Consider the following 18,647-nt stretch of genomic DNA (forward strand, 5'->3'; position numbering starts at 1 on the left):
TTTCCACTTATCCATTCTCCAATCTTTAAACTTTGTTTATACTTTTGTACATCTAAAGCTGGTGCTTTGTAACTGCAGTGAAGATGTTGAACTCGCCCTTTTACTTTGACCACATTTTTTCCCAAGCATGTCTGTACTTGAGTACTTGCTTTGAATATGTTTTGTTTCTCCACATGTATTCATCATGTATGCATGGAAAAAAACAAAACAATGCCCATCAATTGTTGATATAAGATACAAATTTCAATTAATTTTATTTTATTCATATAGTGTGAAATACAACGCAGTCATCTCAAAGCAATTTCAAACAAACCCAACAATTATACATGAGCAGGAATAGGAGATAGAAAAAGGCAAGACTTCTGTCAAAAAAAGTCTTTTAACTTGAAGAAGCCTGCAGAAGCAGGCTCAGAGGTGGAGACGTGATAGATGGACGGATGGACGGATGGTTACATGTAATATCTGCATGTAATATTCTCCTGCAGATATTCATATTACATAATGCTTCAGCACTTTGACCTTCTCCCACAATGAAATTCAGTTTATCTTGTGTTGTATCAGTATTAACAATTATAGGCCCTAATAAAACCATTCATGTGCACTTTGACTTTTGATACTTCATGATGCTGCATTTAATTGCCTCCCCTTCATCAATATTTTTCTCTTCATTGTCACATATTTCACAGGGGGTTTCTCTAAAGTTTCAACTCATGTCCATGCATTGAAGTCATGTTGCGGTGTGTGCGTGCGTGTGGGTGTGTTTGTGCGTGTGTGTGTCTGTGTGTGTGTGTAACCACTGCTTCCTGCTGCAGCTTCCAGGAGGCCGGACAGGGAAACACCCTCCCCCTGCAGCCACCAATGAACATCAGTGTGAGGAGGAGACTCCCGCATGAAATCTGCCACCGCCTCACCTCCGCTCGCCACTTGGACACGGAACTCCTGCAGAGCAGCAACTGGGCCACCATGGCGACCCCTCTCACCGACCAGGAGAAGCGCAAGCAGATCAGCATCAGGGGCATCGTAGGGGTGGAGAACGTCGCGGAGCTGAAGAAAGGCTTCAACCGACACCTGCACTTCACCCTGGTCAAAGACCGAAACATCGCGACGCCCCGGGATTACTACTTCGCCCTGGCGCACACCGTGAGGGATCACCTGGTGGGGAGGTGGATCCGGACGCAGCAGTTTTACTATGAGGCAGACCCGAAGGTAACATGGACAAACTTTTCGCCACACTTGTGTGGAATAGTATTTAAAAAAAAAAAAAAAACGAAGAAAAAAACCCCGTCATGCATTTGTGCAAAAAAGTTTAGTTCCAACAACAAGGAACCAACTTTTATCAGCAGGCCCTGTGCACGCAGTTCTCCTTCTCGTATTTCCTTGTGCATGTTTTGACAGAAAAGCCCTCATTTGCTTTCAAAAGCATAAACTTGAACAGGTTTTTCCCGTGTTTTTTTGTTTTTTTTCTTTTAATGAGGAAATGGCTGTTTGTTGCATAAACGTTTGCGTGTTACAAAGAGGCACTGTGTTGTAAGGTCACTGCATCATGAAGGCAGAGAAAAGCCTGCACAACTGGGACGAGGAGCTTCTTGGCAATAGATCAAACCTGATTATTTCTATTTTAATGAGCATTTGTGGGATGAACAGCAGTGTTTGTGTGGCACCATTTAAACTGAACATATTATTTCCAGTGGATTCGCTTTATTGCCAAGCGTTGATCTGAATACATGATCAACCAAACTCATTTCCTAACATGAGCTAATGCTTCTTTCAGTTTGAATCCATTTGTTGCTCTGTTCCATTTCTGCACGATTAAGCTGCAATGGAACAAAACACATTCAAAATTAGGCTTTAACTGTTGTTTAACCATCAAAATGCCAAAAAGATGGTGCATGAGCAGCAAACTGAAGTGTGTGTCTTGCACCTTCCTTTGCAGAGGGTTTATTATCTGTCTCTGGAGTTCTACATGGGCAGGACGCTTCAAAACACCATGATCAACCTGGGGCTGCAGAACGCCTGTGACGAAGCCATCTACCAGGTCACATTCAAGTCTATGGATCATTCGCCTACAAATGGCTTTGTGTGGATGCAAATGATGACGGTGTTGTTTGCTCCGCTCTAGCTCGGGCTGGACATGGAGGAGCTGGAGGAGATGGAGGAGGACGCAGGGCTCGGGAATGGAGGCCTCGGCAGGCTGGCAGGTAAAGTACGGCAGAGGGTTTGAAAAAGGAAAAACAGAAAGTGTTCTCTCGAGAGTCCCTGGAGATTACCAGAAAGTACGAGAAATTGAAAAGTGACGGTGGGGTACATCACATTAAGTTCCACACTGTTCTGGCAGTCGTCCATCAAATACCTCCATGTGCCTGTTGTGCATTTGCAGCAACTTGCAGCCACAGAAAAGTTGCATCAGATTGTGTAAATAAATTCTCAACAGCCTTAAAAGAATGAAGAGTTTATGTTCTGATTGCATGTGATCCTTTTCCCTCTTGAAGCATGCTTCTTGGATTCAATGGCCACCCTGGGTCTGGCAGCGTATGGGTACGGCATTCGATATGAATATGGGATCTTCAATCAGAAGATAAGAGACGGCTGGCAGGTAACCGCAACTTTTTCTTTCAGAAAAGTCTTCAAAGATTATTAATTTAATATTTTAAGTTTGACTGAAGCTTGGCTTCAGTCTTTTTTTTTTTTTGTGGTGCTCAGAGTTCCTTTCTTATCTTTTACATTGAAAATCAGTATCCTCTGAAAGTAGACAAGAATTGGGTCAGAATCCAGCTCCAGTTGATCATTAACACGCACTCGGTTCGTGGCCAGGCTCCTGTAGAGCGGCCGTGGTGCTGCAGGTTTCTGGTCGAGGCTGGGATGGGTTAGTTTTGGATGAAACAAACAAAATAAACATGGTCTCTTGTGATAAGGAATCTCAAATCGAGAGGCTTTTGCCCTTTTGAGTCATGCTCATTATTTGCAGTTCAAACCTTCCGTGTAAACATGCACTGGGGCACACATGTGCTATGGGTTTTTTCACAGGGGTGGATGAACTTGCACATCTAATCTCTGCAGGTTATTTACAGAGTGAATGTAGACCAACCAAACACCTGATTACCAAGTCCCTCTTTTCTTAATGGGGAGCCCCAGTCAGTGTTTTCCTCGCTGCCCTTTCTGCCTTGGAGCTCTAACTTATCTCTGGATGTCTCCACCCTTGTGTAGGTGGAGGAGGCGGATGATTGGCTGAGGCACGGGAACCCATGGGAGAAAGCTCGGCCTGAGTACATGCTGCCGGTTCATTTCTACGGGCGAGTGGAGGAGACGAAAGACGGCTCCAAATGGGTCGACACTCAGGTACTGAATGTGAGGTCTTGATCCAGTAAAACACGGGTATCCAGTGTTTATACACCTGCTCAAACATGTAGGCGTTGCAAAGATGGGAAAAGTACACACACTTATAACTTATGTTAACATGAAATATAACTATAGAAAGACTGATTTCTTAAAGTGCCTTAGAATGAAAAGTAAAGTTAGTCTTTTGAAGGACATTCCTACGATTTCTCTTGAACACAAATGGGTAAAGTGTCGTTTTCTCCACCCAACAACGTCATCAGGTTGACATTCAGATCAAATTGGGAGCTTTCAGGATGCTTGCTTTCAGTGCTGCATCACTGTCTGAGCCTGTGCAATGTCCCTTCTTATTAGAAACATTTACTGTATCTTTTTTTTTGTTACCTACCTCCATTTATCTCTGCATATGATGGCATGAAATTGTCAATGGACAATTTCTTGTTGTAATTTCTTGTTTTTACATTGTGTATTTTGGAAGATGTCCCTGTGATGTCTGACTCGGCCCGTTTGTGGTTTTCACTCTGTGCAGGTGGTGCTGGCGATGCCTTACGACACCCCCATCCCAGGCTACATGAACAACACTGTGAACACCATGAGGTTGTGGTCCGCCCGTGCCCCCAACGACTTCAACTTAAGAGACTGTGAGTACTCAAAAACTTTTATTTTTTATTTTTTTTCCTCTGCACGAAATCACAAATCCAGTTTTGCAACACCTCAGCATTTCCTTTTTTTTTTAGTTTGCATCAGATAAACATTACAAATCTTCTGCAATCGTTGGAAATGTGTTGCAAATAGGCTCAAACACAGCAGTTACTACTTCTCCTGCACATTTACAGGTTTATGTTTGTAAATCCGGTTTTCTGTCTCTAGTTAATGTTGGAGATTACATTCAGGCCGTGCTGGACAGGAACCTGGCGGAGAACATCTCCCGGGTGCTTTACCCCAACGACAATGTAGGTGGTGCTATTTAATGCTCCTGGATGTCGGCGTGCATGGGAAGAGTATATCCACATGTTTGGTAATCTTCATGCTTTTTCTTCGTGTCGTAGTTTTTTGAAGGAAAAGAGCTTCGCCTGAAGCAGGAATACTTTGTTGTGGCGGCCACACTCCAAGACATCATCCGCCGCTTCAAAACCACAAAGAAGGGCGGCTCCGGCCGTACCTCCTTCGAGAGCTTCCCCGATAAGGTACGTTCAGAATCAGTCGGTTCATGCGGAAGAAGTGGAAGTGAGGTGTATTACCTAAATCTATTTGGTAACCGACAAACGCAATTACAACTTTTCTGCTTTTTTTTTTTTCTTCTTTTTTTTTCCCCTTCCTGAAAAGTGTGTTGCTCCGTCAAGACGTCTTCAGCTTGCAAAACAATAAAAACTATTAGGAAGGTTCTTTCTATGATACTTAATCAGTCTGCACTGAAGCAAAACTATCATAAATGACCTGTAACCATTGTTTTCAAATTAATCTGTGCCTACAAAATTATTCTGCCTCTGTTTCGGTCCCTTTTATGTTTTCATCATGATTTCATTGTTTGTATCATTCGTCTGGTTATCTGAAGCAGAGGTTGGAATCGGACATGAGGTTTGATTTGGCCCGTGACAAAATGTCTTTACCGACGGCGTACCGTGCAGCAGCTTCAATAAATAGGAGCCAAGCAGTCTGTCTGATCTGTCTTTTAGCAGAGATTGTTGAATGTGGCCAGTTGTTGCTGGATCTTGCCGTTATAACAAGTCAAAACAATGTCATGTTTTCCAGGTTGCCATCCAGCTGAACGATACTCACCCAGCGATGGCCATCCCCGAGCTGATGAGGATCTTTGTGGACATTGAGAAGCTGGACTGGGACACGGTGGGTTTTGATTCCACGATGATGTTAAAGAGAGGCTTGCATTGAGTGCCATGGGTTTTCTCTCCCCTGCAGGCCTGGGACCTCACCAAACGCACCTTTGCGTATACCAACCACACGGTCCTGCCCGAGGCTCTGGAGCGCTGGCCGGTGGAGCTCATGGAGAAACTCCTGCCCCGACATCTGCAGATCATCTACCAGATCAACCAAGCCCACCTCGATGTACGAGTAATGTCGCTTAAACGGCGTGTGGAAGCAAACCAGAGTCCACCATCTGTCCGAGCCTCCACTTCTCGCCATGATTCCGAAATGACACAACAAAATAAGTTGTTCAAGCTTTGCATCTAAAAGAAATTACTTCTCCAATTGATTACAATTTTATGTTGTGGCACCTTTTTAATAACGGAACACTTCAAGATGTTTTACTAATAGAAGACAAATTAAATGTATTAAAATGGATAAGTGTCAATAGTGGCGTTTTAAAAAGCTGGATTAAGAGTAAAAGTAGGTTTAAGAAGGAAAATAATGAATTAATTCCAAATAAAACAGATAATCTAGAGAGGTAGGTATTTGTTTAATTAACCTGTAGCCAGTCGGAGCATTACAAGCACATAACAGATCAGACGATGCTTATTTGTCATGAAACTGATATAAGATTTTTAACTAGTAATAATATGATAAAGTATTAGAAAAAATGTATTCTACATGATGAAAAAATACAATGAACAAATCTCAAAACAGTAAATTTTATTATAAATGACTAAAGTTTATAAAAATTAATCATTTGTTCTTATAGAGAATGTCCATATGTACGCTGGTTGATGGTCGAGAGGTGCCTTTTAAAAAATATAGAATAATTAACAAAATCCCACATATTGACAAGATGAATGCATGTCGCTGTTTGTTTGGTCTGTGCAGAGGATTGCAAAGCTCTTTCCCGAAGACATGGACAAACTGAGGAAAATGTCTCTGATTGAAGAGGACGGCGGTAAGAGGGTGAACATGGCGCACCTGTGCATCGTGGGCTCTCACGCCGTCAACGGAGTCGCAGAGATACACTCCAACATCATCAAGAACGACGTGTAAGACTTGAATGATCATGAAATGTGGATGTTTTGAGCATGGTCTCAACCAAGGGCGGGCAAAATGAAGGGAAGTTTGCAAACAAGCCACCAAGTGACGGGTTACAACACGCGTGTGGCCTCTAGTTAACCGCAGGAGTGAATCATTGCATCTTTTTCACATTTGCAACAATGTGAGGAACCGATCGAACGCTGAGAAGAAGCGCGTCCGTCCACATGCCTAAAAGTCTGAAGGATGTGTTCCTCTCTTTTTCTCCCGCAGATTTCGTAATTTCAGTGATCTTGAACCGGACAAGTTTCAAAACAAAACCAACGGCATCACTCCCAGACGCTGGCTGCTGCTCTGCAACCCCGGGCTGGCCGAGCTCGTCGCTGAGGTCTGTTTGTGCGGGAAATAAACAAGCCAACCGCTGCCAAGAGACGGTGTCGCGTAGGCGAACCCTAAATCTTCCCAGATATATCCGCCAGCTGTCGTCGGATCAAATATTGGCAGATCTTACTTTCCACTCACAGACTGTTAGCTTCATCCAAATATGTATATATATATATATGTGTGTATGAGAAGCAGGGTAAAGTGCATGCTGTCATTTGGTTTCCAGACTTTTCCCACAGTGAGATTAATTGTCTTTCAGGCGATTGGGGAGGAGTATGTGAAGGACCTCGGCCAGCTGCAGAAGCTGAATGACTTTGTGGAAGACGTCGCCTTCATCCGAGACGTCTCCAAAGTGAAACAGGTGGGGTCGAAAAAATGGTGGAAATTTTGGAGATGCACACCCAAAGTATTGAGGGGCAACCTTTCATCCTGCGTTTGTTCCTGATCCAGAATACATTATTCAAACACTGATTAAAAGAGTAGGCTCTCTGGACCTTCGACTTAAAGGACAAAATGTTCACCAGCTTCCTAAATCCTGAATGAGTACACATGCTATTATTTTATTGCATATTGTTGGCCCATTGATCCATATCTGATTTCAATTTGAAGGCTGCAAGCAGTTTTCGGGGAGGGCTCAGTGACTCGGGTTTCGAAAAATTTAACTGAAAATTACTTCACTTTTTTTATTTTATGTTTTATATATACCTTCACTTTAGGTTCATTTTATCATAAGTTCTGTGTTGCACTTTGCAGCTTTTAAACGTAGTACATGTCCAGTCAGCGCTCTTGAGGACAATCGGTTTCATCCTGGCTGCTCCTTTTTCTGCTCAGTCACATATTTGTGATCCGTTTTCTCACAGGACAACAAAGTGAAGTTTGCCCAGTTCGTGGAGAAGGAGTACAGAGTGAAAATCAACCCGGCCTCCATGTTTGATGTCCACGTCAAGCGGATCCATGAGTACAAGCGACAAGTCCTCAACTGCCTGCACATCATCGCCATGTACAACCGTACGTTTTAACACTCACAGTTCGCTTACCGGGCCGGGGCTCTGAGTGACGACTTTCACGATGCAGCCTGACGTGTCATGGTGTGAATGATCCCCCAAACATCCGTGCAGCGAGAACACCGTCTGTTCGATTGGAAGTGGGAATTTTCAATGCACTTAAGTGGCTGTAATGAACAAGAAAGAAACCCCTTGTCCTGTCATAGTCTTATACTAATGCGGCACATGATTATTAAATGTCATGAGCTGTTTTTGGCTATAATTTAAATTTTGCCAAAATATTATCCCTTAACAGGTCGTTCAAAGGGCCAGTATGCACATAAAGTAATGCATCTCTTGTACATTAGGTGGCAGTAGTGAGTCTTAATTTGTCCATGTAGTTTTTCACAAAGTAGCATAGCACAGGAGCAAAGTTGGTCACATGACTAAAAGCAGCTCGGTGTGACATTGTCACTTTATGTTACCTAGTAAAGTGAAATTATAAAATGTTTCCTTGTGAGTTGAAGAAAAGCAAACTGATGCCATGAGAATACATCGAGTCGGCCAAGAGGTGGTTTAAAAAAAAAAAAAAAAAAAAAGTATTCTAATACAAAAGAACCATTCTATGGATTTGTCAGGATAACTAGTCAGCATAGCGCTGAAGCAGTTATTACCTGAAATGGGCATCCAACATTAAGTGTATTAATGAATAGTTCGGCTCAACTCCACTGTAGCTCCGTTCGATTACCAAGATGTCTGCATTCCTGACTTTACATATACGTTCTCATCACACTTCATGCAGAAACATACATATCAGAGCTAAAGTGTTTGATTATAAATGTAGAATAACACTGGTCAACTGTATTTCACAAGTTGTGCATATGGGGCACATTTTAACTTTACTGTATTTATTGAATGAACCAAATTGTTTTGTGGAGAATGTGACCGCTCACATTTATTTTTCCCTATCAGGCATTAGAAAGAATCCCAATGCACCTTTTGTTCCACGCACGGTGATCATTGGAGGAAAGGTATGAGCCCAGATGAAGAAAATCAAACCTCCAACACCGACGAGTGCAGCTCCGAGTAACTCATGTCCGCCCCCTGCAGGCTGCTCCTGGATATCACATGGCGAAGATGATCATCAAGCTGATCACCTCCGTGGCCGACGTGGTGAATAACGACCCCGTGGTGGGAAACAAGCTGAAGGTCGTTTTCCTGGAGAACTACAGAGTGTCTCTCGCTGAGAAAGGTGTGATCCACAGCAAAATACCAGCAGAGTTTCCAGCCATAAGAGGAGTTTTGTACTTAAGTTTATCTGCTTCTCTTCAGTGATACCTGCCACAGACTTGTCCGAGCAGATCTCCACTGCCGGCACGGAGGCTTCAGGAACAGGAAACATGAAGTTCATGCTGAATGGAGCGCTGACCATCGGCACCATGGACGGGGCCAACGTGGAGATGGCCGAGGAGGCCGGAGAGGAGAACCTCTTCATCTTCGGCATGAGGGTGGAGGACGTCGCCGAGATGGACAAAAAGGGGTACAGGAGTCACTTGTACAGATATTCTACCATCAGCCCTGACTGATTTGGTGCCGTTTCACCTCCATTTCCTGTTTTCTTTGTTAGATATGATGCCATGACGTACTACAAGACCATCCCTGAGCTGAAACAAGTCATGGACCAGATCACCAGTGGATTTTTCTGTCCCAAAAACCCAGATCTCTTCAAGGATCTCACAAACATGCTCTTCAAATACGACCGGTGAGGCAGGACTTGTAAATATATCAACATGTTTGCCTTATTTTGTTTGTCAGACTTGTTTTCTGAATTTCTTTTTTTGTCGCCACACTCTTTTCTATGTTCAGATTCAAAGTGTTTGCGGACTTTGAAGACTACTTGAAATGCCAAGAAAAAGTCAGCAAGCTCTATCAGGTAACGTTCACAATGAAAACTGACTGAACAGTGGTGAATGTTTCCCTGCACTGCAAATTCAAAACTGATTTTAAATATGAATTATTAATCCCCCGAAAATTGTGAATAATTAAAAAATCTCAATCGACGGGGGGGGAGAGCACTGTTTTACTTCAACCTACTCCTTTTTGAATTGTATGTACAGTATATTACTTTTTTATTTTTTTTGCATTGTACAAATTCAAAATAAATACTACTACTACTACTACTACTACTACTGTTCTTTGGAACAACAAATGTTAAAGCGTAAACCTCAACATCATTTTCTGATGTTTGTACGTTAAATCTCTTTCCATACTAAACACACCTAATATTGGGATGTATTTTTCCTTTCCTGTTTGAGTAAAGTAACATACCATAAACGTATATCTAGAAGAAGAGCAATCAGCCACAGGCTGGACTCAGGAGGGGGCAAACAAAAAAATATCACCTCCATAATTCAATGGAATCTTCTACGGCCTAATATCTATCTGTGGTGGGAAAAAATGGACAAAATCCATGCAGTTAGTTTTGATGTAATCTTGCTCACAAACAAATAAATATACACCGAGGATTTTATTACATACTATACCAAACCCCGTTTTTTTTTTTTGTTTTTTTACACATCCTGTTTGCAAACAAATGCATTAATGTTGTAGCTTGACTTTAAAAAAATGATTGTATCCTATGTTAAATAGAAACAGAAGGCTCTTAATTTTTATTTCCCCACTAATGTCCTTCAATGTTTTTTTTGTTTTTTTTTAAATTTGGTGAAAGTAGACCTTAGCTTATCTGTGCAGGATTAATAATTGAAGACCTTCTCCAGATAATATGATCAAAGTAAGAAGAGAAGCTTGCAGACTCATCGGTTTATTTAAAAAAAAAAAAACCTGCATCTTTGTTTTCCGTTAAAGAACTCAAAGGAGTGGACGAAGATGGTGATCAAGAACATCGCCGCCACGGGAAAGTTCTCCAGCGACAGGACCATCACGGAGTACGCCACCGAGGTGTGGGGGGTGGAGCCCACCGACCTGAAGATCCCGGCCCCCAACGAGCCCCGGGAGGCCATCGAGGAAACGGCCCGAGCTCTGAAGAAAATGTAACGTCGTTTCCACGACTGGCCGTCTCCATGTTTACAGAGTACTCACTGTTCGTTCCTCCGCCTTGTTTTATCTCTGTGACGCGTGGAGGACCGTTCCTCAGGTGTTTCTTTACCCGATTTTGTTATTGAAGCTTCAAGTCAAAGCACTGTTACAGTTCTGTCAGTAAACTGGGAGTCGCGGCAGGGAGCAGGGCGCTGTCATATTTAACCATTTGCCAAGATTTTTTACATTCGAGTGTCGCTCAGGTCACTCGTTTGTTCTCCGGTTTTTTTCCTTGCGTCACTGTTTGATGTGGCGGATGGTGAACCACAGACGTACCTAAAATCCAAAGTCGACAAAATCTTTGCTTCTCTGCTGGTGAAACGTTCTGTCTCACTTTATCCCATACTTGTTCTCCCTGCTGCTGAAATAAAAGCATTAACCGTGATGTCATTGGAAGACCTTTTATTTCAGTCCATTTCAGGGTTAAAAAGAACATATTGCACTTTTATTTAATTAAAAATAAAAAAAAAAGTCTACATCTCAAGGAAGGAAGCGTCACTGACTCAGCTTTTGCAGAAATTTCCTGAAACAAAACAGATGGAGAATTATCCCTAACTTGGTTTTACAGACATGATTTACAAAGAAAAAGTTCCTCCCTAAAATGCCCATTACACATAGAAATATTGCCCTTTTTGGATCCCGGAGGGTCAGAACTTCCCCATTCAACCGGTTTGCGTTAAAGTTTATTATTCTTGAGACCCATTAACCCCAGGTTTCTTTTATCGGTGTATGAATATGATGAATCGTGTAAAGCAGGTTGAGAAAGCTGAGGCATTAAAAATTCATTTTCAATTTAAAGTGTTCAGGTCAAGACAACTTTCACAGTACAAGTGCTTTTCTTCTATTCACTTTTTTTTTTGTGTGTGTTTTCCAGTCTATCCCTTTTATTATTGAAACAATCTCAGTCGCTGTAGGGCTTCACTCGCACCATTAGTGTTGTGAGATCAGGGGACTTCTGTCTCTTTAAGAACATTCGTCTTTTTTCAAAGTTTGGTGTCAGAGTAACTTTTTGCGCAAACATTTTTATTTTTTTTCAAGGAGAGCCCGCTTATATCATGGAACAAGTACAAAAAGCCTCTGATTTAAACTAAACACATTTTAGGTGACTTTGGACATGTCTAATCTAAATAATACCTTGTATGCTACAACAAACTACATACATTTTTATACTGTTGCCTTTTCTCAAAGATTTCCCACCGTTTTTGTATCAAAAGGTTGATTTTCATGTTTATATTAATACCAATAGTGGTTTTATTTGGGTATCATAGGATTCTTTCATACTTGCCTAAGTACGTCTGATAAGTTGGGATCGAAGTACACGTTGTTGTGGGAGTATCCAAGTTCGGCTTTGTAAGAGATCATTTCCACCCGAACGCCCGTGTGGAGTTTTCTCTGAGCCTGGAGTGAAATCTCATAAAGCTGCAGGGGAAAAAAAACGCATCAGATTTCTGCACTGAGGCAGCAATATCCACCAGAAGAATAGTTCAGAAAGAGCGGAGTGTGTCTCTGCTGTACCTTCAGACCCATGTGATGAGGAACAATGTTGTCGTCCTCTGCGTGCAGAATGAGGACAGGACTGCTCAGTATCTTCAAACTACATCGATGTAAGAAAAAAAAAAAAGTACAAGAAAAGTAGCACAGCTTTTAATCAGTGAGTGGTTAACATTAGAAACATGGAATTGAATTGATTTAATAAAGTGAACTAAGTAGGGATTTTCTCACTTTTCATCATTTGCAAAAACAATGTTGTTCCTTTCTAGGATGTTCCAGAGCAAACTCTCAGATCCTGGAAGGAACGTGTACAGCTGGTAGAAAAGACGGAGCATAAACTGCTGCGATTATTTTGTATTTTGTGATAACACACAACTATTTGCAGAACAAAACCGCTACATAACAAGACCTGTCATAATGATCCCTTTTAGTCTGATTGTTCCCTGCAGCACTTCTTCCTCCAGCCACTAGAGGTCAGTAATGTCTATGAAGCTTTGTTCACCCGCACTCACTGCTGGATAACACCAGACCCACTGGTTTTATTCTAATTTTCTGAGGAGCACCTTAAGTCAATGTTTTCCCCAAAGTCCAAGTAAAGCAGTGAAACGTTTATTTTATATTTCTGAACGAATGCAAGGCGCATGATAATCTGTTTCTACTGAACAGAGCAAAACGGTAAGTTTAGTCTCGTTTATAGTGTAATGTGTAGATAAAATATTACATGGAAAACTATAGAGTGAAAAGAAAGTATGTATATACATATCTATAAAAGTATTAATAAAATAATTAAATGTACGACTTGGATACATCATTATCCAACATAAACTGAAATATTAAATGCCTTTTTATATTCGCTTAAAGGAGACATATCATGCTTTTAAATCCTTCCTTTTTACATCTAAATCATACAGTTGTGGTCTATATAAAGCGGAACTGCAATGCTTGGGTCTGAATTCCTCATTATTAGAGCTCCACAGGCCCCTTTTCTACCCCTTTTCTGATGTGCTTCTGAGAGCAACTGGTTTTGGGGCGGTCTCTTCATACCCCGCCTCCTCTCCAGGTTGCAGAGGTGACACTCGGTTCAACTCCACCCTGTTCGGCCATCTTTGTAGTTCGATAGAACAGATACAATTATCTAGCGGCGCAGAAACTTTATATTCACACATTATTTACAAAATGTCAACAAGGGAAGATTTGTCCATCCAGCCATACATGTTGGAGCCAGAGTCGGACCCGGCGGAGCGAGATGAAAATGACCATGATGCACCTGAAGAACAACGTCTTCATATGGATGTAACGCAATGGTGTGTTACTATATTTACACTAACTTCTCCATCCATGCCCACTACTACAATACTGCCTGTATTACAACGACTATTTAACACAGAAGTTACATTCTAATCTAAAACGAGCACACAGCGCTAACATATGAAGACGGTGCAACTGCTAATGCTAACAAAACAATGACAGGGACGTATTATCATCACACTTTTTAGCGTTATATACAGCTTACCGAAGTGCTCTGTTCGTCGTCTCCATAGATAGAAGGAACTGACCGCTCAATCAGACCAAGTCTTTCGGCAAATCCTTCTTTATACTGGCGGAGGTTGCTGAAGCAGTCGTCCTTAAAGTGCTTCGCGCACACAAAAATGACCTTACCCACAGATGTGGGTACATTTCTGTGAAAAATAAAACTCAACCAGGCACTTGGAAAAGGTTCTGATGCTGGGAGACGGTGTAACGAAGCTTGTGGGTTACTACATCCAACAACCGAACATTTCCACTTATCCTTCGACAAAATCGCAGCGAGAAACAAAAATGGCGGATTGCTCGAAGTGTCGATGTCCTAATTTGGCAGTTCCGCTGCGAATACTGTGACGTCATTGTTCAAAAAACGTAATAGAGAATAGAAAAATCGAAACCGATCGCAAAATATGACCAAAACAGAATATAAAGATATCAACGGAGCACCTGAAGAGACTACTTTGAACTTTTCTGTACTTCTAAACACTCTAAATATACAACAACATGCATTTAAGGGCTAAAAAAGTGGATTTAGCATGATATGTCCCCTTTAAGAAATTAAAATCAAAACTACAAAATATTTGAATTTTTCACTAACATTTTTTTCATTTTCTATTTCCTACTACTAATATAATAATTGATACACCCCTTATATAGGCACAGGTTTAACTCAACATTTCTCATTTTAATTTTCAGTGTCTGCTGTATCTGGGTTACATTTCTGGGCTGTTCTTCACAATGTATCTGCTTCTTTTTACCTTTGGTCGACATGCATTTTATTTTTCAAACCTCTCTGACCGTGACAACTGCTCACATTTACTGTATTTACCTCCCACTTCAACCCTCTTCTTTAAACACTCCATCTACAGAAATATCTGCTTTCTTTAATATTGGCTGAGTGGTGCAGAAAAAAACTGGTCTCACTTTAGACAGAGGATGAGCGACAACGACTTCTCCGATTCTTGTGTAGGGAGCTTCGAGGATTAAAGCATCGACAACAGACCCTGATATGACAGAGAGCGAAGCAGAAATTATTAGAAAATACGACAAAAGCAAGGGTCGGATGGAGTGGTGGCCCCAACAAAGAAAGCTGAACAGTGCATCACTGAACAGTCCTCTGCTGCCACTGGGATTATCAATTCAGCAATTCTTGTGCTTCATTATAATTGCATGAAAATACATGTTTTTAAAAGCCACTTAGGTGGAAATCAGAAACGTGTAATTACTCTGAATAGACTCAAATACAAAAGGTAAGACTTCCAAGTTTATGCTAATTTGCAGTTTCTGCTTGTTTCTCCTTCTCTTGCCGTCTGCAGATTATGTTATTATGTATCCACCCACATTTCCTGAAGACAACGACATCCTGCACACGAGTTCATATTGTTCTGGCTTTAAAGGTACAGACGTGTCGTTTCACAGAGGAACTTGTTTACCGGCAGCGCAGGAATGCTGCTCACTGTTTACAAGGTGAACGTTTCTTATCACACTGGAGAGAATTCTGTTAAGACGTGACGTTACATCACCGAACCCCCCCCCAAAAAAACATTAAAAGAATCCACCGCAGAAATTATTTCTATATTACATCATTCATCAGTGAGTTCAAATGACATTTACAGACTTCATCCTACCTTGTTCTTGTATCTTCACAGCGCTGTTTGTCGCCACCCTGCAAAACGAAAAAAATAAAAAATTATATATATTTTTTAACACTTTGACAATTTCTTCCTTCTTCTTCTTTGTTGGATGATTGTTTCGCTTGTCGGTGAATATTAAACTGACCCAGTGCCCAGCGAGTGTCCCCACAGACAGACCAGGCTCCCTCTGCTGTGTTTCTTCACCCAGTGGTACAGAAAGAGGGCGTCGTGGGTCAATCCAGCCTCACTGGGCTCCCCACTGGAATCTCCAAAACCTCATCAACAAACACAGATTACACAGATTAACACCATTACTGTACACTACACTATTATTTCCTCTGACTTTCCAGTAAACAACAGATTTGACTTATTTTATTACCTTTCTGTTAACAAAGCTTTTCCTTTATTTATTCTCATTGTTCTTTATAAAATAAAGTCGCCTTGCCTTCAATACGTTTAAAAAAACAAATTGGACTACACAAATTAAGATATACTTTGAAAAAACAATTGCACATGATCAATGTATGACGTTTAGTAGAAACTAGAAAAATACGCCAATACTGACAAAAGTATGAGTCAATGGAGAACTGTTCTCGTGAAAACTGTACATCAAGTGGAAATATAGATTAACAACATTAATTTCAAGCTTGCCTTAATGTTTTCTCACCTATCTTCTTGTTGGAGCCGATCCCAACTAACAAGCGTTGTACAACTGGTTTCTCAAAGATAATACTTCTGATGCCGGTTAAATAAATTGGTGTCTGTAGTGTTTCGCTCTTAGAATGAGTCTAAATAGCTAAAAAATAACTCACACTGTTGTAACTTGAGTTTTTATTTTGTACCTTATCAGGATTTTGTAACGTGGCTGAAGCAGAATGAATTCTAAAAACAAACCACCTTAAATAAATAATATTACAGAACAGTTATTACAATAGAATCGGCTACAATTACAGTCGTCTAAACTAATCCATCATTTTTCTCTACGAGAGTTAGACATTTGGGCTTTGTATGTTTACACGATGAATTTCCTCTGGTGACTCGTCGTGTAGTACAAACGCTATGCACACATTATTAATATTACTTCTGAAACTCGTCATGACTAAAATGATCAGACAGTTGACGTCTTACCTCTGTAGTCCAAAGAGAAGACGTGGTATCCTGCTGCACTTAAGATCTGAAATTCAACATTGTGAATTTAATGTTGAAGCCCAAAACATTTCACAAAAATTGAAAATGTATCTTACCTTCACCAGCTGCACTCTGTGACTTATCGCCCTACAGAAATGAGAGGAGAGCAGTAACTGTAAATAAGCAGCTTCTTTTAAATCAGGTTTTGCGAACAACCGACTCCTACATTGATTATTTTAATCAGTTAAACCAGAGACCTGCGTAGTTATGTTGTGTCTAATGGAGGCATCAATTTGTACATCCATGCCATTATTGCAATATACATGTTACAGGTTGCAATGCTGAGCAAAAAGAACTTAACGTGGATCACGATACGGTTTGTCCTGGTACAGCAAACACACCTGGTTCCTACATTGCCATGGAGGTAGATGATAACAGGGTGACCATCTCCCAGAGTCTCCCGATAGAACTCTGCGCTTCTCTCTGCAGCCTCCTCCCATTGACCGGCAGGGAGTGTATGCCTATAACCGAAGAAAAAAAAAGAAGAAAGGGAGAAACCTGTAAGCTTTAATATCTCTGAATAAAACTATAATAGATTCTCTATTCTCATGTACAGAAACTAGAACCAACTTTGCAAAAAAATGCATGCTATTTTTCCAGGACCTGAGTCCCCTGAAGGGACACAACGGGACTATAGTTTGTCCTACCAGACGCCCACGGAGACGCCTTCTTCCGTGTCGAGGTAGAAGTTGTGTGTTTGGTTCAGCAGGTCTTCAGGTCGGCTGAGATCCACGAAGAATGGAAACCTCACTGCAGCAGAGGAGATCACAAGAGGTCAGTAGGTTTGTGTTTGTCACAGGGTGATACGGTCTAATCCAACAGCATCACAAATGTTTCCACAAGAATGTTTTGAAATCTTAGCAGTGCATATTCAGGTAGACCCACTTCAATACGGCACTTTTGCTTCATGATAAAATATCATTATCAGCTGATTGAGCTCATTGCAAGCTGGATCTCAAAGGTTGTGGGGCCTGAAACTCCGAACTGAAAAGCAGATGGCAGCGAATGTTGCACTCATGCTGGTATACACTCCCTCAGTGAGAGTGAATTAGCATTATCATGAAAGACACTATCACATGCAACCTGTCTGTGAGGGGTTTGCATGTTCTCCCTGAGCATGTGGGTTTTCCTCCAGGTAATGTTTAAGATAATCAGTGACTACATTTATCCTAATAGAACGCCTGCTATCAGTAAAGTAAGATAATACAGTTAAGGAGTAGTTGGGAGGAGTACTTTGTACTTTTATATTGAACTGATTTCAATGAAGGTAACAGTTTTCACCACCTCTTGTGATGACCGAGATGATCGAGTGTCACACATGAATCAATATTGCAGTTTCCCTCTGATTGAACACTTTGTAGAGTGATCGTGGAGAAACTGGACAGAACTTACCCAGGTGAGCGTATATGACCTGTGCCAGAATCCAGGGGAACAGGTAGAGGATGACAGGAACTGACACGTACACGGTCAGAAGGACTGACACGGCTCTCCTCGTCCTCATTTATACAGTGATGATAAGAATTCCTATTTTTCCGGACAGAATTTCCAAAATGAGCGTCTTTCTTTCTGTCTGAGAGGAAAAGCACTTGAACGCCTGACAACACGAGAACTGCGAAGAACACGGCGGAGAAAACAGGGCAAGGTTCAACCAACTCTGCCCCCTGGTGGTGACGGTTGACGCCACAAACAGAACGGACAACTACGGCAAAGCATCATGGGTAATGCAGTTCTTTTGCTGTAACTCGGTTTTCATTATTGTTTCGATGAGCTTTGTTTATTGGCAGCACCAAGAAAAACAAACAATAGAAAATATCAATAAAAGGTACAATTGCTTCCGTTTTCTCTATTTTCCAACCCTCCCACATCAATGATGTAAACTTACATCTTATCATAGCATGTCTATCTTGAATGAAGATTATAATTTAACTGTTCCACCGGAGACCACTCTCACACGACTTTCCTGTCCCTCATCACCAATTAATATTATTCATGTAGAAGCCTACATGTATGGAAGTGTACGTTTTTATTTCTTCAAGGATCGGACACTTTCATATAAATGCAAAGTTGTGTTGTCACAGTCAGAGCATAAGCACCAAGTTTT

The 18,647-nt window shown here is 41.2% G+C and overlaps 2 protein-coding genes across 2 annotated transcripts; one reads left to right on the top strand and one right to left on the bottom strand.

Moving 5' to 3' along the window:
• The first annotated feature begins 873 nt into the window (after positions 1–873).
• On the top strand, positions 874–11,098 carry pygl (phosphorylase, glycogen, liver). The gene is made up of 20 exons (XM_080479550.1): positions 874–1,206; positions 1,934–2,035; positions 2,120–2,198; positions 2,490–2,593; positions 3,205–3,336; positions 3,863–3,974; positions 4,204–4,286; positions 4,383–4,520; positions 5,086–5,178; positions 5,251–5,397; positions 6,094–6,257; positions 6,520–6,634; positions 6,890–6,991; positions 7,491–7,638; positions 8,586–8,644; positions 8,724–8,865; positions 8,946–9,153; positions 9,241–9,375; positions 9,480–9,546; positions 10,479–11,098. The coding sequence occupies exons 1-20, from the start codon at positions 964–966 to the stop codon at positions 10,665–10,667; spliced, it is 2,562 nt and encodes an 853-aa protein (XP_080335676.1). The 5' UTR covers positions 874–963; the 3' UTR covers positions 10,668–11,098.
• On the bottom strand, positions 10,421–18,215 carry LOC308119509 (lysophosphatidylserine lipase ABHD12-like). The gene is made up of 12 exons (XM_080479551.1): positions 17,939–18,215; positions 17,194–17,296; positions 16,888–17,007; positions 16,603–16,633; positions 16,487–16,532; positions 15,504–15,633; positions 15,353–15,390; positions 14,649–14,728; positions 12,432–12,514; positions 12,225–12,303; positions 11,995–12,128; positions 10,421–11,232 (listed from the first exon to the last, which is right to left on the bottom strand). Exons 1-12 carry the CDS (start codon positions 18,045–18,047, stop codon positions 11,205–11,207), a joined length of 981 nt encoding a protein of 326 aa, XP_080335677.1. The 5' UTR covers positions 18,048–18,215; the 3' UTR covers positions 10,421–11,204.
• Positions 18,216–18,647: the final 432 nt, after the last annotated feature.

The sequence above is a fragment of the Lipophrys pholis genome (genome assembly GCF_963383615.2).
Source record: "Lipophrys pholis genome assembly, chromosome: 14".
In the NCBI taxonomy this organism is placed as follows: Eukaryota; Metazoa; Chordata; class Actinopteri; order Blenniiformes; family Blenniidae; genus Lipophrys; species Lipophrys pholis.